Source organism: Amphibalanus amphitrite, unplaced genomic scaffold (genome assembly GCF_019059575.1).
Source record: "Amphibalanus amphitrite isolate SeventyFive unplaced genomic scaffold, NRLGWU_Aamphi_draft 000259F_arrow, whole genome shotgun sequence".
NCBI lineage: Eukaryota > Metazoa > Arthropoda > Thecostraca > Balanomorpha > Balanidae > Amphibalanus > Amphibalanus amphitrite.
This window is the reverse complement of record NW_024881754.1, coordinates 185,964-212,323: the sequence shown is the minus strand read 5'-3', so window position 1 is coordinate 212,323 and position 26,360 is coordinate 185,964. Positions and strand designations below refer to the sequence as shown.

At 47.3% G+C, this 26,360-nt stretch overlaps 1 protein-coding gene across 7 annotated transcripts; it reads left to right on the top strand.

Annotated features, from left to right (window-relative positions):
• Positions 1 to 379: 379 nt before the first annotated feature.
• Positions 380 to 26,101, top strand: LOC122386669 (putative polypeptide N-acetylgalactosaminyltransferase 9). 7 transcript variants are annotated; one of them, XR_006257422.1, is made up of 13 exons: positions 444 to 577; positions 2,239 to 2,722; positions 8,306 to 8,472; positions 12,093 to 12,257; positions 16,744 to 16,892; positions 17,969 to 18,151; positions 19,361 to 19,546; positions 20,175 to 20,303; positions 20,588 to 20,695; positions 21,073 to 21,201; positions 21,428 to 21,602; positions 21,940 to 22,640; positions 25,272 to 26,101. XR_006257422.1 is itself a non-coding variant. In XM_043376084.1 (12 exons), the coding sequence occupies exons 2-11, from the start codon at positions 2,280 to 2,282 to the stop codon at positions 21,587 to 21,589; spliced, it is 1,821 nt and encodes a 606-aa protein (XP_043232019.1). In that variant the 5' UTR covers positions 380 to 577; positions 2,239 to 2,279; the 3' UTR covers positions 21,590 to 21,602; positions 21,940 to 22,699. The 7 variants fall into 7 exon arrangements, 5 of the variants coding, with proteins under 5 accessions (XP_043232019.1, XP_043232015.1, XP_043232018.1 ...); XR_006257423.1 differs by lacking the exon at positions 444 to 577 and adding an exon at positions 1,785 to 1,907; XM_043376084.1 differs by lacking the exon at positions 25,272 to 26,101 and having other exon boundaries at positions 380 to 577; positions 21,940 to 22,699.
• Positions 26,102 to 26,360: the final 259 nt, after the last annotated feature.

Sequence of the window (26,360 nt, the reverse complement as noted above, 5' to 3'; positions counted from 1 at the left end):
TGGGTGACATATTTGAACGCACTTCTTTTTTTCACAGAATTTCGTTTAGTCGGATCAAGTTGTTTTTACCTCTAGGCTTTCGTCGCTACCAAAACACCTTACAATAGTCTCTACCCAGCAAAACACCACGCTCAACTCAAGGCTACCGGACCCCGATAAGATCTCCAGTGAAGATCCATCTTCTGACCGCATTATACCTACGCAGCACCATCCCAAACCGGCTGGGTGCCACAGGCCCTGTTTCAAGGCTAGCTCGCGGTTGGTTGGGGAGTGGTCATTTCCTCTGGTCGCCGCCCCTTCCCGCCTTCCCCCTCCTCCCCCGCGCGCACACCTCCGAAGTTTCAGCTCGCACGGCGCGGCGCGGGGAGGACTCGCGCGGTGGTGGCTGACGTCACAGCCCCCCAGGCCGGTGCGGCTGCTCCGGTCGAGTCGGCAGGTCGCCGTCAGTCGGGTCCTGTGCTGGTGGGGTCGGGGAGTCTGTGTGAGGTGGGCCGGCGTGAGGTGAACGGCGTGACTCGGGGTGAGGGGAGGTCTGGTGAAAGAGATGAGGCTTCACCCCGGAAGGATCCAGAGAAAGGTAATTGTGGCTTAATTGACAGTTTTTCACTCCGTTTGTGCAACAATTGATTAGGGCTATGACTTCAAAATGTCTGTTGATTGCATTGCATCATTTAAGTGCATACCTACTGCATGTGGACGTAAAGCATTGAAGGAAGCTATTCCTATCGGTAGGTATTTCATGTTCGCTGTTTACAGTCGTCCCCTCAGATTCAGAGCCCTGTCGTATCAAAGTATAAGACGTCTATTGTATACATGTTCGTTCAATGATCGTTCAATTCAATGACCTGGACTAGACAGGACTGCCGGTTCCATGATTATGCTGTCGCCTGTCAGTTCGTACATTTGACCGACACTGACTGGACGGAAGTTGCAGTAGTTTCTACTTCAGGGGTGTGACTTCAGACTGGGACTAAGATTTGGTCGACATGTTCAGAGCAAAGATGAATGAGAATCTCAGTGTGTTTTGGATCTGACTGTTTCACTTTGTTAATGTTCATCGAATTTTGTACATATCTGAATTCGCTATCAAGAGATCTATCTCCTTAGCGAATCTCAAATCGAGCCAAGCCTAAGGAGTTATTATTGGATGCTTTAACTTCGACTATGATCAATTAATTTTAATCTGATAAACCTCAGTTATCAATGACTTTGCCTTTCGTTTAGGGTGACTACCGACTTTCTTCGACAACTGGGAAATAATCTTCTTATAATCAGCTTATAGGTCTACATAACCTATAAGAAATGGGAATGACAGGGCAAGTATAAGGTCCCAACAGTGACATGACATTTTTTTCGACCGCTCAAACATTCAAAGCACCAATGAACTTGAACACTGATCAGTGATCACGCGGTACTGATAAAATACTTGTCATTGTTTTGGACCAAATCAGCACAAAATGTACATTGTTTCTTTCCTAACGTTATGGTTTATTTGCATTGCGGTCATTTAATCCCAAAACAGCATGGTAACAATGACGTACAAAGGTTAATTGGGTCTATTGTACGCTTATGCGATTGCAAGTGATAGAGCTGGAAGCATGTTAGATCAATGTACTCACTGTCCTTTGTTTCTATCATAACGTTCTTCGGTGGAACATTTAAGAACATTTTACCTACGTAGGCATACGAGTGCAATGTTTTTTCATAGAAGTATCCGCAAATAAAAGATCACGAGCAGAAATAGCGTTGGCATTTAACGAGACTCGAATAAACTCGAATGAAGTAAAGAAAATAAGTGATCGGGCACAGGCGAAGACGGCGCAGGCTCCATAAGGCTCAGCGTTTACAGAGTTCGGGTAGAGTAAGTGGAAGGTGCCCTTTCAACGCTCAGAGTCCATATTCGTAAGGTTAGTCAAGCGTGAACGCATGCTGTTAACACTCAGTGCTTTTTTATACGGTAAATATTGACCCGTAAAATAAAGTGAACGGAATGTGACTTACTGTGATGGGCGGTGATTTTCACCTTTATTAAACGTTAGGTAAGTTTTTTTTTGGGGGGGGGGGCAAAATAGACCTACTTGATAATCCTATTTTGCGTTTTTCTGTAAAAGATTTCGCTCGGATGTTTTAATGAACAGATTGACAAGCTCCATATAAAACACGCTTATGCGCACAGACGATAAGAGCGCTTCTCCAATCAGATCTTGCCTTTAATCACCGCTGAACTGTTCGTTGCAGGCCGCCGGCACTGTCGCACCAGCCGCCCAGCCGCGGTCACCATGGCGGTCTGCCGACGCCGCTCGCTCGGCTTCAAGGCGCTGGTGACCATTCCGCTGGTGTGGGTGACGCTGCTGCTGTTCTTCTTCGTCGACCAGCAGGTCACACGGCTGGAGAAGCTGGAGACGGGCCGCCGGGGCGGCATTGTGCAGCGCCTGATGCGGGGTAGTGGTGTGGACTCGCTGCCTGCGCGGCTGCCCAAGACGGCCACGGGGTCCGGCCCAGCTGATGACCCGCCAGTCGGCGAACAGAGGGGATTCCTTCTGCCTCCTCAGGAGCCCAGTGGACCCGGAGAGATGGGGAAACCGGTCATAGTGGTCAAAGACAAACTGTCTAAAGAGGACAAAGAGGCAATGGAGAAGGGCTGGTCGAGCAACGCGTTCAACCAGTACGTTAGCGACCAGATCTCCGTGCACCGGACCCTGCCGGATGTCCGTGATGACAAGTAAGTGTCTTTGGGTCCCAAAGTTTTCGTGTGGCTCACGAATGAGATGTCTCGCCGGGTCCCGGTGGTTCATGTCATGTCATCGTTGGCGTTCAAACAGGAAAACTTGTCTTCAAATAAGAAAACCTGTATAACTCACATAATTCTTCCGGTTCCTCAATCTTACATACTTTCTGCGAGGTGCAGTCCTTTTATCAGACATCGAAATAACAATTTCACTCCCAGTTGTCGTATTGAATCGCGATCAATTTCACTGCCCATGCGAAGCTAAGGATCTCGCTAGTGAGGCGGCTGTTGCTTGGCTAGGTACTGGGTACTGCTTGGTTAAGTGTGCAAATTATTCGAGCACACGTATTCACTATGGGCAGGCTGTTTACCGGCGATGGGCGTCCCGGACGTGCTTTTCGTCCAACGCCCGTGTTTTTCACTTCACTGTGGCGTCCGTCCGGTGACCCTGGGAGGCGCCACCTTTGACCCCGTGTGACGCCTGCTCAAGGCCCCTCCCGCGGCTCGGGAAGCTCCCCGGCCGAGCCCATCACTGTGGGGAAGATTTGTATTCTCGCCCGTTAACGAAGCTCAGAGATGGATACCGGCTGCTTTTCAAGATGGGTCACTCCCTGTAATATCTTTTGCCGGTTTGTAAGGCTCGTAACTCGTAAGACATCTGGGGGAGCTGTCTGTGAAATACTCGCGTGGCGAAACACAGGCATATGGAGATATAGCTTCCATCTATAACGACACCCGCTTGGTGACTGGAGGTGTCAGTTCACTAGCTGGAGATGTCGGCACGCCAGCTGATTGTATGCGATAAACGCTGGCACTGGCTGAGGTGTGCCTGCCAATGCGCTGCGGGTGCGCCGAGTACAGTGGACAGCTTCATAAGTGGCTGTAAAAGTACCGTTTGGAATGATCAGCTGCAGAGGAAGGGTCATTGGTCTGTGAACAGGTTTCCGCAGAAATGTTAATGTCATGCCGGTAATGGAAGCTGAGTTATGCGTTCATCTTGTAAGTTCAACTTGCATTTGAATGATTTGCCGTCTACTAAACCCCACGACATTCTGTAGTCACAACGTTTTGAAGTTTATGATACTGGTTTCATTTTGGTTTCGATAGGAACACATCCGCATTTGACGCAAGCACTCGGAAGACGGTACCTTTCAGCTAGCGCTTACTTAGAAGTTGCTCTCCCATATCGTGATCGTTACGGCAATGTGCCGCCACTGATTAATCGATCACGACGAACATAATTTCCTTCCTTCGCGAGCTGTGATTCTTTATAACATCACTGTTAATCATACATATTAACAATTCGACAAGCCGGCACGGGTTAGGTAGATCAATCACCAAGCCGCCGGATTAATGGGGATGAATGGTCCTTGACACACCCCTGGAGGCCAATGGCTTTGGCCCCACCCGGAATTCAGACAAGAAAGTACAGCCCCGAACGCAGAATAATGATTAGCGAGCCGTTATTTATGGGTTATTGGCTTGGTTTCTTGATTGTCAAGGTCAGGGGTGATGCCACTCAAGTTATCTCACCCGAGTTATGCTTAGCTCGGTATACGAGTGCCCTTGCTTAGCACTGATCGAAGTATGGCCTCTTCATTGACAAAAAAAAAGAAACAAGTAGAGTTCGATGTAATTTTAATCATTTCTTTCACGTTTATTGAATGGGCCTCGAGCCAGCCTCCCGTCCCACCCCGACTGACGGCGGCCTCTTCCGCTGCGTTGCGCCGGTCTCAGCCGCTGCGTTGCACACTGCACAGGGTGTGTGACCTCGGTGACCTTGCGGTTTAGTCTGCGCACGAGAGCCGACGGGGACTGAGTCGACGACCTCAGCGTAGGCAGAGCGAACTTTTGACTGGAACCGTCGCGCAAGGCGCTGCTCCGGGCAGAAGATGACTGGTGAACCAAACGACAGTGTAGCGGCAATTTTAGCTTTAGATTCTATCAGAGGGCTGCATACAGTGTGCGCTGCAGAATGCTTGTAAAACGCATGCTTGGAAGTCCTATATATAGCGTGATGAGATGAGAAAGCTCTTGACAGCATCGCTGTCACATCTTGGTCACTCCCTAGTCTATCTCGATTTTTTTTTCGTTTGAACTATCTCGTCATTTTTTTGAGCCGACAACTCGAAGTCCAACCATTTACGAGTACAACCAGCCATTCGGACCGTATATAACGGTTTCTCATTTAGGGTTGCGGTGCACGTATACGCTGCGGCTTACGTCACGCTTTTTTGGTGGATTTTTTTTCAGTGACATCAGATAGCCAGTTCCAGTTATCACTAAAACCGTACAATGCTGGTGGCTCTGTGGTTCTGTGGTTTGGTGTATTGCTTTTCTGAACGGACCTGTCGCATTTGATCAGTGCAACGAAACAGGATGCATTCGTTAGTCTCGTTGATGCATTTTAGGTGTCTGGTTACCACACATGAGCTGTTATTATTGTGCTAGTGGAAAATAATGGTTAAAGGGAAGATGGACTAAAGCCTTTTTTCAAAGAAGTAAACAAGAATTGAATATAAACAGCTTCCATATTCATCGCTCATGCTTCAATTCTCTACAAACATGGGGCTCATAAAAGCTAAGACCCGATGCCTTTCCAAAATCATATAGAGCCTGGAGCGCATATGTATAATACTAATCCATCATCTCACGTTAGTTGTCTGGAGCCTGGAGGAAGGCAAAAGTCCGAAGGCGAAAACATTCTTTTACCTTCTTAACCCTCGCCGGACCTATTGGTTTTCTACATACGCGCCGGCCGAGGGGGGGGGGGGGGCGGGTACGACCCCCCCTCGCCGTTTCGCCCCTGGTGGAGCTAGCGCGTCGCGGAAAAAACGAGCGTGTGCGCCGTTACGAGACGCAGAGATTGGTACCCGATTTTAAGGTCCTAGGTCATCCGGTGACCTCTGAGGTCAGGTCAAGTGCCTCAGGGTACGGCTCAGTTTTTGGTGAATAACTTCGCAAAAAACGGTCACAGAGCGCCGATTTTGGCAGCATCGTGTTCGCCTCGCTCAGGCGCGTCGAATGATATACTTTTTGTCCGGGTCAGGTCAACTTGGGGTGTTGACCTCAGGTCAAGGTCAGGTCAGCACCCCCAGGTCACGAAGCTGGTCGAAAGAGGTCATGTCGCATATCATTCGATTCGGCAGGCCTTCTTGAGCCCATTGGTGCCTTTCCCGACTCGCTAGCTCAATTTGATCAAGAGTTATTGACGAAAAACTAATTTGACCTCGATGACGTCATAAATGACGTCACGCAAGGTCAACATTGCAAAAGTGACGCATCTAACCTTGCAAGGAGTGCATCAAATCACGATTCTGTGTGCTTGAGATAGTTGGAGATCGTTCCCGGCGCCAGAATAGCAGTTTGAATTTTTCCCCATTGACTTATAATGGTGAGGTCACGAAAATGACCTGACCTCATATGACCTTTAGGAAAAATCCGAGATATACAAGTTGTGGGACTCATAATGGATACTAGATCCTGCAAGTTTCATTTCCCTGTGACATCTCCTCTGGCAGTGAGGGCGTTGCGAAGTTGCGACATCTGAAGACCGTGCAGAGGTTCACTTATGACGTCATAGGTCAGTGACCTGACCTGACCCAAAAATGCGGTTGGTGTCAAAAGATCCGGCTTGGATCAAAGGTCAGGTATGCCAAGTTTCAGCTCTCTATCGCCAGCGTGTTCGGAGCTATCGCGAAAAAACCCTATGGGGGGGGGGCGGCACCCGCCCCCCCCCCCCCCTCGGCCGGCGAGGGTTAATCGAGGCGACTGCGAACTGGAGCAGGCCGATGTCTATTCCAGACTGGTAACCAGTCGGTTGTTAACGGGGGCTGTGACCTTGGGGGCTGCTCTTCACTCTCGTAGCGTCAGTTTTCGTGGGTGGATACAAGGCCAGAGCGGTGCCCGCGCGGCGTCCTGAACTCGTCTGGTCGGTAATAATTACATTCCCTGATGATGAAGCTTCGCCGGAGGGTTAAACGGTGTGAAAAGGCAAAGTCCTTATGTTGGTCTTCAAGCTGAATGTTTTGTTCAGTATTGAAATGAATGATCGCCGCTCTTTGTTGTGGTGTTTTAGTTACTAACATTCAAATTTATAATAAGCTGCCTTCTTCCTCTTATTCGTAACTCACCATCGCGCAATGCACAAGCTCCTCGCCAATCTGTCATTTCATCGTCTGGCAAAGCGAGCCTAATGAATACGTTGCCTGGGCGCAGACGAGCGGTGTATTCGAACGCTCCTCATGTCCCGTTCCCCCGGAGGCGTCTTCTCGGAAGCGCTCGTCATCGCTCGCCGACAGCAGGCCGTGTAACCTTCACCTTGGTCCCAGCCGCCAGCACGGCGTTTGTGTGTCTGTCTGTAGTTAGACCGGCAGTGGGGAATGTTTGCTCTGCTGATCATACTCGAATCACAGGACCTGTTTGGCGCGCGTGGTTCAGCATGTGTTTAGTGGGCAGCGTGCTGGTTGGTAGGTTTAACTGCTGGTGGACTCTTAGTGCTTATATATAATGCTTATATATATAGTGCTTACTATAGGCATTCGCAGTCAATGACCACCCAAGTTTTCAGGTTCTTTACGTCCGTCGTTTTTCCATCTTTGTCACTGATTACCAGCCACTGATACCCCTTTCCCCGAGCTCGGTTGTTAGTCAAACGGGAGTAAGTCTGCCCATGAGTACCATAGGCATCAGTTGCTCCTTATACTTATCATTCTCCGATAGATAAACACATTTTTATGCCATTTAATTGGAGCTCAAGCGATATTTGACTTGTTAACTGGCATTACTGGACCAATGACAGAAGATATCCGTCAGCGTGCGCCTGGCCGATGTTGGCAACCATCCATGGAGTGTATACTCAGTACTGGCAAATGGCAACGGTCGAGTCCCGGCGGCCTTATTAGGGAAGGCTTATTCGATTTCCCACAGAGCTTAGCGAACGATCGGTCGATTGATGACTGTAAATCATCTGAAATGACAAAGATGAATGGTTGCGGCCACTGTTCAGCGTTCTCAGGACATCAGAGCTGCGTGCTGTCTAGGCCATAAGTAAAACATATAGGAGGCTCAGATTTCACTATCGAACATCAGCGCTATAGGATCGGTGCCGTGCGACGTCTGATCAGCTCTGCACATCAGTGACGTAACATATTTTCAGTTGCTGAAAACTACTTTGTTAATTTTTAAACAATGGGTGCAATGGTGACTGCTCCCATAAATGGCACATCGCTCACGTTTCTGTAAAAGGCTAATAATAAAGCACTACCGGGTGCTGAGTCATTTCAATAATGAGAAGAATCTCTAATCCTCCGGTCACGATCTATTCGTTCAGCTGATGGACTACGTCTGACTTCCTCTGTAGACCACCAGCAGCGTCATGAAACGTCAAACATGCCAACACATAGTGCATTCCTCACCACACAGAGCGATGTTATAGCCGTTCCAAGGATCACATCAGTTCCGTGTGGTGAAATGGAGCTTGAATAGAAGACGCGTATCTGTAATACTGCTGTGGCCTGCTGATCCTGAAGGTCAGTCAACATGTAACCCTTCTGACCGACCAGCTTCCGTCCTCAGGTGTCGCGAGAATCGCTTCAGCCGCCACCTGCCAGACACCGCGGTAATCATCTGCTTCCACAACGAGGCGTGGTCGACGCTGGTGCGCACTGTCCACTCTGTGCTGGATCGCTCTCCGGCCCACCTGCTCACGGAACTCATCCTGGTCGACGACTTCTCCAGCCACGGTATGTAGAGTATGACAACGTTCTCAATTTGCCGACATGATACGCATGCCTCAGATATCTGCTTCTGTCCAAATCGTCTAACGTTTTGCCGCGTTATTCTGCGCTCTGAAATAAGCTGAGTGTTTCCAAGGTGCGGCGAATGCAGCTGGTACCCGATTCAGGCTGACACTATTACGGGTTTATGGGCCCGTCCGGCAGCGAAATTTGCGCTGTGGCCCGCCTGCAGTGCATATATCAGCGTCTCTTTATTGCCGGAGGAGCATATGCTAGAGCGTCCGCCGGCTCCGCCGCTTCTTACAGCTTATTTCCCTCTAAGAAACACCTCGCCACCGCGACGTCTTATAAAACATTTCAGCGGGTAAAGTGAAGGTCTTTAAAACAAGCAAATGCAGAAATGCTGATCAAAGTATGCCCCATTTTCGCCGTTTGGCAAATGCGTTCCGTCTGTACCGTAGGATGAGCGAGGGGAAACACGAGCCATTTCATGATTGTTCATTTATTCGGTTTCATTTAATTTTCCAGTCGGTGGAAGTTATTTATTTTTTCTTTGCTTCTATGGATACCAAGTTCGACCATTTTGGAAAGGTTCTCTATCAGAAACAAGATGTTTTCAGCCTTTTAATGCCGTAAGAAATTGTGGTTAAATATTCACGCCTTGTAAATGCAATCCCTTGCAAGATGCATTAAAGGGATATCAACCACGCCAGTCGTGAATTGCGATTTTATTCGAATAATCCTTCCCTCGACTTTCTACGGCGAAACCCCGCCCGGCTGATACGGCGCACTGCCGGTTTGGACCCGGCGGAGTACGTTGACTCGCACCGGACTCCCCGGTTCGTCTGCCCATACTGGTCGTATGCCGGTCCAGTCCGTAATCTGGCGCTCCAGTGCAGGTTTGTGACGGCGCTTAGCATACCGCCAGTCGGACGGGCCTGTAATCGATGGCGAGACACAATAAAAATGTTTCGGAAGCATCGACAGGTGACAGCGTGTGCTAGTCTGCATTCTGCAATGCTGACGCTGATCATTTCGAATGGAATAACAGGGGCGTAAAATGTGTAGGCCACTGTCTGAGTGAACTATTTGTTGACCTTCGATGGGCGATGGTGTTGCGATGTTAGTGAGGCTGAGTCCGTTACTGAAAACACATGCTCGCACTTTTTGTTAAGAAGTGCTGTAGAAAGACTCCAAACGACGGACGCCCGGAACACCATCGGAGATTACTGCCTTTTATTAACTGTGCATTGCATTGCCAGTGGGGGCTTCACGCTGGTCATTATAATTTTCACCATCATTGCATTATAGTGAAGAATTCGTGTTCTTTGTCCCGTCTTGATGACTTACAACCATCATTATTGTCAGATGACTGGTTCAGTAGCAGATCCTACTAGCACAGTATGATAGGGTAATTCATCGCGACTAAATTTGCAACACGCGATCAACAAATTTGAAACTCATCAAAGTTCAGCGAAGCAAACAGAGAGACCATCGCATACAATAGTGTCCACAAGAACGTTAATTAAATTGAAGCAATTTCTAGAATATCGACAATGTTCAGAGTGAGTGTGAGAGGCTCGAAGTGTAGGCGAGAATCCTGCTCTAAGATCGGCTTCCCTCGGTCAGGATGGACGAGGTCGTCTTGCTAAGGAGGGCCTCAGCTGGGGTCACTTCACAGACGATGTGCGTCCTTTCGATTCGGTGATGGTGGCAATAAGAGTTTGTTCCACTTGCCAATTGGTGAATTATTTGCGAAAAGAGGTGAAATTTCGACTTATGTTAAGCCAGGCGCGTGTAGTCAATGTAAACTTCGATTAACTTGATTTGAACGGTTGCTTTTGATAATATCATTTTAGGCGTAACATAGGGTGAAGTCGTATAAGAGTACGCACTTAGTGGATTTCTTGCTCTCATTTGTTTAATATTTGAAGGAAAGAAATCGCAAATAGGGAATATTAAAGTTCATTGAATTAGCCATCAACCCATGGGGCAACGATCCTTCAGCGTAAATGGAAGTGGTCTAAAACTGACATTTTCTGAACCGTTGCACTTGCGTACTCTTACCATATGGGGTGTGTAAGAGTACGCACGCCAGGCGGGTGGAGTACGCAAGCATATGAACACACACCTATGCAGCTTGCATTGTCCAAATGCTTAACTTCAAACTCAGAAGGCATTTAAGTTAATTCTAGTATCCCAAAAGAAAAATATAAAATAAATCTTTCAAGTCTATAAATCAGGAAATAATCATGTCGTGTGTTTCTTTAAAAAAATGCACAATCAAAAAGGAGAATAACTCGTATTTGGAAGAATTTCGGGTACGCATCTGCATCACAGTGCTCCGTTGATGATATACCTACAAAACAAACGTCATTGAAAGATAGATTAATAATTATATATTTCTGCATATTCGATTTAATGTATAATTCTGCGTACTCTTACCCTCCTGAACAGTGCGTCCTCTTACCGTACATGCAATTCGCGCACAAAACAACCCCGAAACGTTGTGCAAAACTTCGCAAACAGAATATTGCACTGTACAGTATTTCCCCAGATAACCTCACAAGTTTCCCACAACAATCACGGAAATGTACCTCATCTCAACTGCCAAGTATCAAAATTATTGTACCATATCATAATAATATCATAACGCTCGAAAATAATATTCATCGCCTTAAACTCAACAGCGTCGCCGCTCAACGCCCACGTTCCGTTGGTGACATGCACGCACTGGCGGCTTCATGTCACTTCATGAACTCGACAAACCCGCGTTGCTAAGCAACCGAAACAGCTGATGCGTACTCTTATCGCCCGCATACTCTTACCCGCCCTTACCCTAATGGCCTCTTAGCATTGCTTTGTACAGTTCAGTGCGTACAGACAATACCAGTTTGTACCGACTCCACGGCCAGAGCAATTGTTAACGCTGACTGCAGCTCCTGCAATCAGAGCGCCAATCTACCGTGACGAGCCGCCAGCAGCGTGCTCCGCCTTTTGACGCGCGGTCGGCACCCTGCCCTCAGGCAGAACGCGTCCCGCAGACGGGCGCTGCCCAATCAGACTTCGCAGCCCATCCAGAGGCAGTGTATCGTCCTCGCGCAGTGTGGGCCTCCGAAGGGCGCTCCTCTGCCAAACAGCGGCTCAAATTCGTCAGGGGGTCGGTGGGATGGGCGGCAATCAGAAGGCTGGGCGGTCGGCGGCTGTTGGCGGCCGGGCCGGCACGCGAATGGCAATATGAGATATGGGAGGGAAGTGAAGGGAGGGGTGGCAGGGAAGGAGATGGCAGGGAACCTGAGCGGTATATGGAGTCGAGTCAGTTTGGCGGGTCGTTTGTGTGATTGTATGGGAGGGAGAGGTGGATTGAGTGACAGCTCGTGGCGGTTGGAGCCGGATGTCAGCCTCGCTGTGGCGTGTCAATTTGTCGGCTGACGCACGAACGAACGATGCACTGTCGTTTGTAGCATGGTGTTCAGATGAATGACTTTGACAGCGTACACGAAGATTATGTGTTTTGTGCACGAGGATCTTACGTATCTGTGGTGTTGATCTCCAATCAATGCCTGTGGAAAAAGCGGATGATCTTTGTTTTTGCTGAGCCCGCTTTGATGGCTTTTCACTTTCAGAATATCTGGGTAAGCGCCTTTCCGACTACATGTCACAGTACCCTCGTGTGAAGATTGTGCGGACTCAGAAGCGTGAGGGTCTGATCCGCGCCCGTCTCCTGGGGGCGAGTCACGCCAATGCTGACGTGCTGACCTACCTGGACAGCCACTGCGAGTGCACGGAAGGTGAGATATACAATACACTCTACAGTAATACACATACAGTCTGTACAGGGGCGTGCTGACTGCGAGCGTGAGTTACTTCCTATGAAAGTGCATCGAGAGTGATATGGTTTCGGTAAATCGTAAAGTCGCATTGGCATTCACTGGTCATCAATGTTCAATGCAATCTATGTATCACAACATTCGTCCCTCTATTTTGGTAGTTGGGAAGACAATCGTTCACTATTGTTTCTACCCTTTCCCGATGAATCTATTGTTCTCTGCGCAGCGGTCAGAGCCGAACCAGTAACCACCCACCTCTCCCTCGGGCGTCGTTCCGGTCACGGTGATTGACCGACCTGTCAGCGGTTTTTACGCACCTTGGCGCTTTTGCCGCTGTTTGGAGACCATTTGTTTGGCAAGTGACAGTTTTCGGATGCCGCTCCACCCGTAACCACCACCTACCACCTGCCTAAATGTGCAGCAGAATCGACTCTGAACGGTTTTCTGGGCATTATTGTGTACAGAAAAGACGAGCACAGTGCCAGCACATGATATAAGCCAAAACAGAACAGTCTACTTGAATGATATGGGAAATTTTGGAAGTGCCGATTGTGTGGTTGCTTTTGTATCATCTGAAATCAGAACCATGCACTGAACGACCTCCCTGGAAAATGATCACATTCAAATAGATGGCGTCAGCCAAACCCCTCATGTGAATAATGAATATGCCAACGTGCAGTGAAAATGGTAGTCGCAAAAATGGCACTGGGTTACGGAAATGACACATCCGGAAACAAAATTACATTGTCGAGATTTCGTCACTGACACTACACTGTAAACCAAATTGACAAGTCTTGTGTAATATAACCAATCATCTCTTGGTATGTTTACCAACTGATACTTTTCAAACAAGCCGTTGTCTGGTGCATTGCTTGTCAGATGACAACTACGAGTCAATAGTTACTATGCACACCAACTTCTCATATCCAGACCAACTCTACATTTGTTTCAACGTTTGTTTCTTAACCAGTTTTGGAAACTTGTTGCCGCATGGTTATTTAACCGGCGCACAGTGGCCCTTTTTCAGAATTAGCACGCATAAATTCAAAATATTTTTTTTCTTCTTTTGAGTAACAAGCAGTCTAATCGTGTGCAAAACATTCCAAACTATCCGATGGTGCCATTTTTACCTCCTAAAAAATCATTATCTTTGGTAAAACTGACCGCAAAATCGAAGTTTGTCGAGAGGCGCGCGGACACCACCGGCGGACCCTAAAAAGTAGGGTGAGATGAACATCAATTTGTAAGGCTTTCGGTGAGAAAATATTAAAAATTAGTGGCATGGCTGTGAAGCTGAGTTTACGTAGAAGCCCTAGAAACCACAATTTTCATTGTATAAACTTAAATAGACCACTTTTGCCGAATATTGTGGACACAATAACAGGACAATTATTAACTGGAGATGGCGGCATACATATGAAGCTTTATGTTAAGTAACACACTCTGGGACATATCGTATTATACATCGTTCGAATCGCCGATCTCTTCTGACCATGTCCACCAAAGGGCATAGCGCCATTTTGCGCCATTTTGCTTCTACGGCGAATAACGTGAGCCAGTTCAGTCCGCGAGCGGCTGTGGCTCCTATTCGATACGACTAAGCTCATTGACCTGGCTCGAAGCTGGTGTCACCTGGTGGGCGCCTAAATGTGACTTGACTTTTGCCATAAGATGTGCTTATTGAAATGTCATATAGGCATAACGCTGTGCTCAAGAAAAACTGTCCGATTTCTTGTCGCGTTTGATGTCCAAGCCGCACAAGTCCCGTGGTCGGCTTAAGATCTAACGTCAAAAGCGCCTATGTGTTTGTATTGTTCGCGTCGCGCTGACCTTAGTTGCTGCCCGGCCGGGGCCGATTAACGGTGGCTGGCAACAGCTGCAGATGCGGTCACGTGACGCCCTGAGGCGTCCTGGCGGTCAGTGCAGCGCGGTCGGCTGGCGGGCTCGCCACACTTGCGTTCGGAGCGGCCTGGGCCGGCGGGCGAGCCGTGCGAACGTGCGCCAAATCTTGGGCCGAGCGGCCTGTCGCTGTTGGGCCGAATCTCCTTGGGCAGTTCGTTTCTTTTCTTGTCTTTGCATTGGCAGGGAATACGTCCTTGATCACGTGGTGATGTCTTGCACCACTTTCAGGTAATGTGGGAATTAATGCGTGCTAATTCTGAAAAAGGGCCACTGTGCGGCGCCTAACTTGTACTGGTCAGCTGGTCAGCATACACATGGTCAGCTGCGCCCGTGACGTCAGACTTGGCGGACCAATCAGCGGTCGCCGTCCGGCCCCGGCGCGGCGGTATCAAACCGTTCAAACCAGCAGTTGTCGCGCGGCCGCCGTGCAGCATGGATCAGCGACGAGGGCTGTTCCAGCATTTGTGCAGTAAAAAGTGAAATATGTGAACTGTGGTGTTCGTGCTGTGAGTGAGGCCCGCTCTGGCCTGCGGGACGCACTAATCGTGCCTATACCCGCGGTCGAGACGCCTCCCTTCCCCTGCGCGCGCAATGTAAGTGGGCCAGACCTTTGCATGCACATGTGAGCAGATGTTTTGCGGTCGGTGTTTTTTTATATATAAATACATTTATTTGCCTTTAATTCAACTCTTTGTATTTTTAACTTAACTGATGGACATATATGGGCTGTAAAAGCTAATCTGGTTGGCGATCATGCTTTATTCGAATTATCTGCGTGATCGTGCAACTGCCATGATTGTTATGGTCAATGTGGAAATATTCGTCATACGGGCATGTTATACTGCTGGCTTGATGCGATGCACAAAACCATGTTCTTCCACATACGCAGCAGTTCTTGCTTCAAAGACTTATATGCTGACGGTGCACGATAGGTATACCTTATACCTCATGCATTTACCACATCCATTCGAAAATATGCACTTGGAATTGTCTCCAGTCAATAGTATTAATTACATACTACGTGATGTAGGTACGTGACCGTAATAAATACTAATGATTCCAGAAACTTCCGAATGGATGTGGTGTATGCATTCATCGATTATATAACCCATCAGTATTTCGTTTCTTGTCAGCACAAGCCTTTGAGCAATAACTGATGCCAGTCATGATTTTGTGCACCACTTCCAGCCAAAAAATGACCTGTCCGTATAGAAAATATTTCCTGAATCAGTATCGTGGCAATTGAAAACGAACGCGAATCGTAAGTTCTTAAGGTTATCAACGCAAACAAAGCGATTGTAAGGAAGAACAAGTTCGAACTGAGCGTTAGTACACTTACTTGTTGACAATTTGTAAACTAGCAATGCCCAGTCAAAGGCTAGTTCATCAACAAACCAGGGGTTGTTGAACCGACAAGGAAACGGCTATGCCTATCCAGAAGTTGGTAGGTTCACAAGGCCCAGACTAGTACTCAACAAGGTGACGCCTATGCGAATTGGAACCAAACTTGTAGACAAACTGTTAGTTTGTTGGCCAACACGCCTGGGGTTGGTGAATCGACAAGGTGACGCCTATGCGAATTGGAACCAAACTTGTAGACAAACTGTTAGTTTGTTGGCCAACAAGCCTGGGGCTGGTGAATCGACAAGGTGACGCCTATGCGAATTGGAACCAAACTTGTAGACAAACTGTTAGTTTGTTAGCCAACAAGCCTGGGGCTGGTGAATCGACAAGGTGACGCCTATGCGAATTGGAACCAAACTTGTAACAAGGAGCCAACTTGTAGATTTGGTTTACAGTGTACATCCAGTCACGAGCGACAAAAGTCGGATCAAAGAGAGAGTGATCTCAGGAAGTGTAATCGGATATAACTTGTGTAATGCGTGTACATGCGTTTTCTTTACAAGCTGTTAGTCAGGAATATCATGGAATGTCAGCATGTACAAAAAAAGAGTGATGTCAATATAAGTTTCACCCTTCCAATAATACGCATACAGCATATATCATGTTGCTATGTGATTAGCTGAAACCTTGGAAATAACATTTTAAGTACGAATTCACATCACTCGTCTCAAATTGATTTTAAGCACCGTTATCGGAAACAGTTATTCTGACAGTTTTCGAATGTTTCACAGTAATAAGCCCGGCATTAGCAATACCAGATGACGTGGTACGCTGATGCTCCCTGGATAGCAGTATGACCGTAATTGGTATAATGAGTCATTTACTGATGTCACAAACATGTGGGTTATTTACTAATTAATAAATCTTTTTTTTTTGCGGAACACAAATCAAGCAATTTAGCTTAGATTCAAGCATATTGTTTAACTTTCTATGAATATCCACTGAAATGTTTGCGTTAAGTCCTTTATAACCATCCACTTATCCCGGTAGTTTTGCACACAATTAGGAAGCAAACAGTCCCCTTTGTTATATCAGTAGTATGTTTAGGTGATTGAAACATCCCAAGTCTTCCAATCGGAGTTCTATCATCTATGCATAGGCTTGTTCCACTCCGTGACGTCGCCCTGCGCCCTGATTCCAGGGTGGCTGGAGCCACTGCTGGACAGGATAGCCCGGAACCGCACCACCGTCGTCTGCCCCGTCATCGACGTCATCAACGACGACACGTTCGAGTACCACTGGCAGAGGGCCAGCGGCACCTCTGTCGGCGGCTTCGACTGGAACCTGCAGGTCAGCAGGGTGGACAGAGGGTGTAGAGGGTGTAGAGGGTTTAGAGAGGGTGTAAGTAGAGATGAGAGCACGGACGGGGATGTAAGGAGTGGACAGATAAATGGACGGATGGACGGATGGACAGGTAGACGGATGCACGGATAGATGGACGTACGGATTTTTTATTTGTTTGGTGAGCGAATAGCTGGACGGATGCATTGCCAGTGAATTCATTGTCATTGCAATAATGCAGTTTATTGAATATTTTTCTTTTACATTTATTGTCAATCTTTTTAGTAAAGAAGACTAGTGCGCTGCAAAAGGACTTGGAAACTGCACGAGTGATTGGTAGATTTGATATTGATTGAACGAATCTTAGCTGTGTTTAGCGTGAAAGCAAACTGAAACATGTGAAGAATAATCGATCCCATTTTTCGTGTGTTCTTTCAATCTGAAGCCAATTGAGGTTATAGCTCTTTCGTGTCGACGGACTATCTGAAGGTTTGGTTAAAGCGCTTCCAACCGTGAAATTGGTTTGTTTGATCAGTGCTATATTGACAACTTTAATTTTCTTAAACATCTTTTTGTAATTTAGTGTGTGTATGTACACTTAAGTGAACTGAAAATTGAAATAAATATCCGTGAAATAAGATTGCTGCCATCGAGTTTGAAGTGTAAAGTAGAATGCTGAAAATAATGTGAAATATTATTGCCACTTGTTGGTGCGTTCTATACATCGTCAAAACAAAAATTTTTGTTACTGCTTATGCTCAAAATATAAGCAATAACGTGCCTGCCAGAAGCGCACCTTGGTAGACGCGGCATGCTGGTAAGGACCATCACCAGAAACCATAGACTGTCGCTGTTTGGAGTTCGCTTTGTCTTTATTCTGCAGTTTCTGACGGTTAGAAGTCACTTAATGTCCCTATTCTTCCCTCTGAGCAGTTTAACTGTGAGAAGTGGCGCTATGTTAGTCTAACCTGCCGTCTCTGAGCAGTATAAATGTGAGAAGTGCCGCTATGCATGCATTCTACCGTCTCTGAGTAGGATAACTCTTAGAAGTGACAATGTCTCTGTTCTAAACCGTCTCTGAGCAGTTCAACTGGCACGCCATCCCGGAGAGGGAGCGGAAGCTGCACTCGCACCCCTCGGAGCCGGTGGCCACACCCACAATGGCCGGCGGCCTGTTCGCCATAGACCGGCGCTGGTTCGAGAAGCTCGGCTCCTACGACCCGGCCTTCGACATCTGGGGCGGAGAGAACCTCGAGCTCAGCTTCAAGGTACGCTTGGTTTAGGTTTGATAGGTGTGAATTTAGCACTCATAATGTTTAGTGTGACTGCTTCCGTGTAAAACAATCTGCAAGCTTGCATGACGTGCAATGAAGGGGGGGGGGGGGGGGCATCAATTCGTTTTATTTTTATGTGTACGCTCGTCTAAGACCATCGCTCTAGTCTCGAATGTGCCTTCACCCTATTCCTGGCGGGCTCCGCCGGGACAAGAAACTGGCGGGGGGGGGGGCCGATTCGGCCCCCCCCTGAGATCTCGAGAACGAAGCAAGATAGCGACAAGCGGTAAACGGCATCGGATACGCACGGCCAAGATCTACAATTTTTACTAAGGTCATTTTCAGGTCAGGTCAAAGATGACGTCACAGGGGTCGAAAAAGTCAAAATGGCGGCACTAGATATGGAGAGAGTTTTTCTCGAATAACTTTCGAATTAGTCAAGATAGGAACAAACTAAGGGCATCATCGTGATCCTCTCGTCAATCCGCATCGAATGATATATATGTTGACCTCGAAAGGTCAAGGTCAAAGGTTGACCTCAGGTCACGTGACCTCGAGGTCATCATGTATATCATTCGATGCGTCTTGACGAGCTGAACACAATGAGACCATCCACGCGTCTGTATCTTGTTCCTGTACGGAGTTATTGGCCAAAAACCTTTGGTGACCTTTGATGACGTCACATGACCTCACAGCTGCCCAACAGCAAAACAGACCTCAAGGTAGTGAAGGTTGATCGTATATGAAGTCATGTATGGTATATGGGGCCATTCCGACCCGTTTTAGTGGTAAAAACAGGGAGTTGATTTTTCCCCCATTGACTTATAATGGGGAGGTCGCGAAATTGACCTGACCTTAGGTCACCGATATCAAAATTCCGAGATACTCAAATTGCACATACTGGTACCCTAACTAAACCCTGAAGAGAAGAAATTGATCGGTCAAAAACTCTAGCTCTGGCGTGATTGCAAACTTTTCTGAGGTAGCGTCACCAAACCGCCTCTGGTGACCTGACCTGAGGTCAGATCAACTCAAAATTTTCAGACATGTTGCGTAGAAGCCTTTTAGGAAAAGTCAGAAAATTTGAGCTTCCTAGCTCAACGCGTTTGGGAGATATAACCAAAAAACCTCAGGGGGGGGGGGCTCCTGAGGCCCCCCCCCCGCCAGGAATAGGGTTCAGCCTCCCTTTTCTCGTCTGCGCAGGTGTGGATGTGCGGCGGCCGGCTGGAGATCGTGCCCTGCAGTCACGTGGGTCACATCTTCAGGAAGCGCTCGCCGTACAAGTGGCGCTCCGGAGTGAACGTGCTGCGCCGCAACAGCGTGCGGTTGGCCGAGGTCTGGATGGACGAGTACAAAAACTACTTCTACGACAGAATCAACCATGAACTGGTGAGGATTAGCGTGATCGAATGAGGGGACTAGCTTATCATTTAATCTCGGGGCTCTTGCTGGTATAGAAAAAAAAAAACGATCGGGAACGAATTACGTCTACTGACTGAAGTAATTGACCAACGTTCTTCTTCAGTGGCTGGTCGCTAGCAAGTAGCAACACAATGCTATCGCAAAGAGCCGACTGAGGTCTTGGCTGCCGGTTTCTCATATTATATCCAAAGCTCACCAAAGACGAACAAGTGTGTAGTTGCTTGCTGTTTTCTGGAGACCGGTTTGCTCACGATGTTATCGGTCCGGACGCAACCTGCAGAGGCTGTATGGAGGGCTACAATGACCAGTCCGGGCTGATTTTTACCTTCGGTATTTTGACCTTGTTTAGCAGCACTCGATTGGCTAGTCTTCCAGTGCTATTTGGCTTGATCTTGAAGCATGAACAATAGGTTATTCTTTTATTTCGATTGAAATGGCTATCGCTTTTGCATATCATCTACCGCTCGAGTTTAAATTCGTCCTGGGGTTCCGTTTTAAGATGTCATATTTCATAGCCCTTATGACCTGACTAAACCACCCCATGACCTGACCTGACCATGACCTATGACGTCATCTTTGCCTGTGTTACCTGCAGGGCGACTACGGTGACGTGTCGTCCCGGCGCGCCCTGCGGCAGAGGCTGCAGTGCAAGTCGTTCAAGTGGTACCTCGATAACGTGTTTCCCGAGCTGTTCGTACCTGGCGAGGCGGCGGCCTTCGGGGAGGTACGGACAAACTGCGTTCTTTTCTTAACTGAGGTGTCAATTGGTGTTTTGAAATGTGTCACTATTGAAATATATAAATATATACGTTCATGCTTTCCGCAATAATGGTAACATGCTTTCACGAATGATTCAGGTATTTACTTTGTAGCAAGGTCAATCGGCTGGCAACAGAGGCAGCACCTCTGTTTTTTAGCGACGCGGGAGGGTCAGATTTTTTTTTTTTTGTAAGATCCGTATGTCCGAATATGCCAATGACGCTTTCTCAATTCTTTAACTTCCGGCAGATTCGGAATTTGCAGACCAAACTGTGTGTGGACTCCCAGTGCGATTCGGTGAACGACATGTACAAGCCAGTTGGACTCTACACGTGCCACAACTTGGGAGGAAATCAGGTCAGATTACACCGCAGCTCTTGTTCGAGCTCAGCAAGGTGGCAGTTGTAAATCTGCATCAACGGTTTAGCTATATTTTTCGCTTATTTTGACCGCCGGTAATTGCCTGGTGAATGATCAATGGAACACTGTCAAAGCACCTCATAACTTATCTCACTTTGTGTTTCCGGTTTGTGTAAAACTTTCCAAGTGTCTTACCTATCATGACATGCATTCTCGACGAAAACGAATTTGATCCATGAAGTTCCTTTTCCCTAAGCATTGTCGCATGAGTGAAAACAATCACTAGGTACAACCACCGAACTGTTTAATTTTACTCCCGCTGGCTACTTTGCACTCCTATAAGTGACCATTCACCCTGCCTCTTGTCTCACCAGTATTGGTTGATGAGCAAGGATGGGGAAATACGGCGCGACGAGGCATGTCTGGACTATGCCGGTACAAATGTGACCCTCTACCCGTGCCACGGAAGCAGGGGCAACCAGTTCTGGATTTACAATCCCAAGGTGAGATGATGAATATTATATCAGTCATGCAAATCAATATTACCATGTAGGGCAGATTGTTTGAGTCGCAATATGGAGGGAATTGCATTATGCATTGTACAATGACTAATGAAGGGAACTGCCATCTGGAAAACAATAATGGCAATTGCTAGCTTCGCCATGACATATTGACAAAACGTTTCTTGACCTGTGTGCGTATTGTAATTCCATGCTGTCACGCTTTCAGAAAAACTTTATTCATCATGGGTCAAGTAACAAATGCATGGGTGTTAGTGAAGATCGAAAATACGTTACCATGGAACAATGTGATGACAGTAACCCGAGGATACGCTGGGTTTTCGCAAACTTCGACGAGACCAAACTAAGAAATTCAACAAACATTCGATAAGGTCGCTGATTTGGTAAGTTGCGTTGGTCACTGGTCAGTTCCGTGCACTTTAAATGTTCATTTATGAAACATTATCCGTTTAATAGGAATATTTGAATAAAACAGGTAGCAGGCCGAGCTCGATCGATCATCCAAGGGACGTTTTATAAGCAATTTCTGGGCTGGATGCTCCTAAATACCATGCATTTTACGAGCAATACGAATTAAATTAACCGTGATGACGCAACGAGTAAAATATAATTCTCTGTGGCTTGCTGAATCAACCTGAAATCTAGTTTTTATCCTAAGTATGAAATGAATGAACATGAAATTTGTATAATTTATTGCCCAGCAAATGTTATCTGTTGCAGCTTCGGGTCACCCAGTCAACCGTCGCCGGTTACAGAGCTGCCACCTCAGTCGGTACAGTGTAGGCCGGTGCGCTGCCGCTGGCGTGGTGGCGCCACAGTCGTCAAACGGTGTGACCAAAGGTGTGACCACGACCCACACCGGGTCAGAGGGCTTGACTGTATGTGCCAGTGACTGCCTTCTGAAGGCATCTCTACATAGGCATACGTCAGTGATGTGGATTGGACAGAGTGATGTGGGCAGATAAAGTGTGTGTGACTGACTCGAAACTCATTGAAGCTCGACTCAGGTAAGTGCTCTGTGGCCAGCGGTTGTGTTCATTCCGTGCAGCGAAATGGCTGGCTTTTACTCGACAACGGAGCGTTGAAATGCTCTGTGATATGCTCGTCAACATATCTAGTGGCATTCCATATCCACAATGTGGTGATATTAGTTGGTTCATCAAGAACGACGGTGATGAGAGAGTGTCGTTGTCTCGCTGTCGTCAAGAAAATGAACTTCTTGTGATGCAGTGCGGCTACAGTGCTGAACTATGCACAGCGTACCAACAGTAGATGACGCTCTAGTCGGCCGCTGCCGTGCAGTGTTCACGAGTATCACGATGCAACTCAGCAGCATCTGCCTTCAGAAGCAACTCAGACTGCCGGCAATCGACCTCCATCGGCTGTCCTCGTACCTCGTGAAACGCCTCACTGCATCGACCGTGAGTATAACACATGGTGTCATCAGCGCTAATAAATATCCTTACGCATTCCTCCTGGAGTACCTTTTTATAAGTCGAAGATGTCATGTCCGATGTTTCGGGAAAAGGGACTCGGTTTCTGATCCCTTGCAGCAAATACAGCCCGCTATAGCTACCGTATGGCTGAATCTTGTGTTCTTTGCCACTCCTTATTGCGATACTTTTGTCCTTGATGGGAGTGACCACAGAGTTAAGTCTTCCTCATCTTGCCCTTGGTGGTTGTAGGAGATACATATAAGCCCTCCAGAGATGCGGATACTGTTTTTCGATAACGTTGCACCGAGAGGCAGGGATGTTTGGTTGGGAGAACCCTCTCAAGTTTTCTTGTCGGGCTGAAGCTTCGCCGAACTAATAGTTGCAGTGGTTTGTACAGCGAATAAGAGGCCTATGCCATTTGGTCACTATTGTTTGGCGTCAATGGTGAAAAAAGCTTAGTGCCAAAGGGCCTTTGACAAAGCAGTTCCTTTGAGCCGATTTGATTATCATTGCATTTTTTTCCAAAGCGCTTTGATGTTTTCCGGTGCTTCTATGCATGCTGTCCTTCGAGACTAAGGCCAGGTCGGATTGTATTAAGAGCCCTTCCATGTACCCAAATGTGACTCTCAATAGTCATTCCGAATAAGTAAGCGTTTTTTTTTTTTCAATATGGTAACTCATTTTGGTCTGCACACAGCCGGAATCAATCGGGAACGTTTGACCTGAAATATCACTTTATGGATGATGTTATTAAAAAAATTAATCATTCACACCATTAAGATGTCATTCATAACGCATTCTTGCAAAGTTTCGCTCCGTATTCGAATCGTTGGTACAATCAGTGTGCCTTTTTGATGATTTTACATAAGAAGGTCTACGACCTTTGACCATAGCTTTATGGCATGACATTGCAAGGTCCTGTCATGTGATCTGTTTTGAGGACAGGATGACAGGGACAACGACCTAATCTGGCTGAATCCTGAAATGGAACAAATCTTATCCTTCAATTAGGTTAAAAACATACCTAATGCAAACATTTCGGCATTTTAGCTATGCTGGACTGCGGAAAACGGACAGCCTGGCCTGCCGGAGGTTAACCCTCGCCCTGGCAGGGGGGGGGGGTCGATGCGACCCCCCCCTAAGGTTTTTCGAAGATAGCGTAAAAACGGCGGCGCGCAGCGCCGCCAAATTTGGCACAGCCTATGGGGCAACCTTTTTACATATGATCTGAAAATTTCAGGTCCAGGTGACCTTGGGTCAGGTCACCAGGTCAGAAAAACCGGTACAAGGTCATGGTCAAATTTCAATTTTCTTTTTGCTTTTTTCTTTTTTCTTTTTGTCCAACTCACAGTTTTCGACTGATTTCCTTCAAACTTTCAGGATGTGCTAAGTTCACCGAGTTGTATAACATATAGTTCGGGTTTTTTGAGGTCACTGACCTGAGGTCACTGACCTGAGGTCACTGACCTGAGGTCAGTTAGAGGTCATTACGTCGTAATGTTAAGCCTATGGGAAAATACTAAATTCGGAAAATACTGGAGATATCCGCTTCGTTCTATCACTTTTGTGCTTGGAAACCACAGTACTTAACAGCAGGTCACTTGGTGCTTCTTTGTTTGGTGTGCTTATCCATGGGTCAGGTCAAATGAGGTCAACTGAGGTCAAATGACGTTTTTGCCAATAACTTGGCACATAATGACGCTAGAGCTTAAAAATGGTATCATTGTGTTCCTGGTGATCAGCCGAATCGAATGATATGCAATATGATGCAATTTGGTTAACTTGAACTTAATTTATTAATTTAAGTTTACTTAAAATTTAAGAAAAACTTTAAGTACACTTAAGCAAGCTAAAAAGTATAACATTCGACGCGCCTTGACGTGCTAAGTTCACTGGTGTTTTTCTTTTTGCTCTATCTTAATTAGATCAAAAGTTATAAGCGAAAAACTTTTGACCTGTTTTTAGCGAAATTTTTACATTCATACCCCCCAAAACCCCCCTGAATATTGACCTAGAGCAACCAAATTTGCACAGGGGCGAGAACTCCAGGGGGCCCACCTACCTACCAAATTTAGTGTTTCTAGGTTCCATAGGAGCCAATCGCGAGGGGGGGGGGTCGCATCGACCCCCCCCCCCTGCCAGGCCGTGTTATGAAAAATGCCCTGCCAGGGCGAGGGTTAAAGGTTAAAATAGTATCATGCACAAAGGTCAATTCATAATTTCTGCGTAATCGTTTGCCGCGCCTGCAAAAACTACGAATGCACCATTCTGGCTGAGGTGTTTCCCCTCAGTACAGCCGCAATACACAGGTTTCTATTAATAAACTCGTGCTTACGCGCTAGCATCCCTCGGAGATGTGCTTTGGGCTAAAAATGCTGCGAACTTGGATGGGGAATTATGCCACACCTTTCCATTATTTCGCCTTTAACGATTGTTGATTGGTGATCATGAAGTTTATTATGCACGCAGTTAACATCTCCCACGCTAACTTTGTCCTAGAATATGACGCGTCGCCTTGAGCAAAAACGCCGACCGCTCGTATACGTGTGAGAGAGCAACTCGTTAAAGCGGTGCTTTAAATAGCAATCTGGCAGCTCACGGCACCGGTGCCCGCAGGCGGCTGGGAGGGGCTCGTCACGGACTACCCCGATCCAAGGTGATCAGGGACCGCCTGCAGAGTTACGGCGGAGCGCTCACGGATGGCGCAGCTGCGCTGGCCGGAGCTGTGAGCCGAGCTGAGCTGGCGCAGCCGACCTTCAGACCTGGTGGAGGTCCCACCGCGACCCTGGCGGCCGTGGATCCCAGACGGCCATCAGAGGGGAGACTCGGGGAAAACCCCGCCGGGAAGCATCACTGACCGTGGTGATCACGGTGATGTAGACGACGTCATTATGATTCACGATAAATTGTGTTCGGTGAGGGGCATCCAGCTAGGGTTCTGTTGGTGCGCGAGGGCCAGTGAAGTGCTACGTGATGGAACACCATGCTCGTCGTTACGCCGCATTGTATAATGACTCTAAACTGCGCTGAGATTGAAAGTGCTTTTGTTGACAATGTGTGAATGTGATGGGACGTGTGTGAAGTGAGGTGACTTTTGATAGGCTCAACGTGGGGCTGCTTTTTTGCGTTACGATGCATTTGTACGCTACACAGGTGACGCTCAAGCGTCTGGATTTCCTAATCCATCCCCACTAGAAATAAGTAGCAATGTGGCACTCAAGCGTCCACATTCAGCTCATGTTGGTTGTGTTAATTTGGCATCGAATGCGCCGATAGGGTGCTACACACACTGTTTCTACCTACCCGCAAATGAGACGGCTCCTTGTCGACAAATCTAGTCTTTCGATTCAGTGGCATGCATGAGTTGAAAGCTGCCATGGCTAAGGTGTGACAGCGTGTTGTGCATTCCCTTATTCGTGCTCGTTCAGCACGTATTCCAGTCTGTGTTGATTTGTATCCGAAGGTTGGGACTTTTCAATTAGACAATCACTATTCTTTAGAATTGTGATTTTCTATTGAAAATCCCAACCTGAGCTACCTCTCTAGGGGGGTGTTTAGCGTTTCTGCCGCGATTTTGGTCATTTTGATCCCCGCGAAAACGGCTCGATAGATTTTCTTGCCATTTTCAGCGTTTGGTCCCGTATCGGGGAGCTACCAGCTGGCATCGGTCGCTTGAAATATAATTAACCCGTTTTGGGGTAATCG

Coding starts and splice junctions, on each gene's coding strand:
- LOC122386669 (XM_043376084.1), top strand. CDS start 2,280: ATGGCGGTCTGCCGACGCCGCTCGCTCGGCTTCAAGGCGCTGGTGACC. Junction 12,258..16,743: donor CCACTGCGAGTGCACGGAAG/GTGAGATATACA, acceptor CCCTGATTCCAG/GGTGGCTGGAGCCACTGCTG. Junction 18,152..19,360: donor ACCTCGAGCTCAGCTTCAAG/GTACGCTTGGTT, acceptor TCGTCTGCGCAG/GTGTGGATGTGCGGCGGCCG.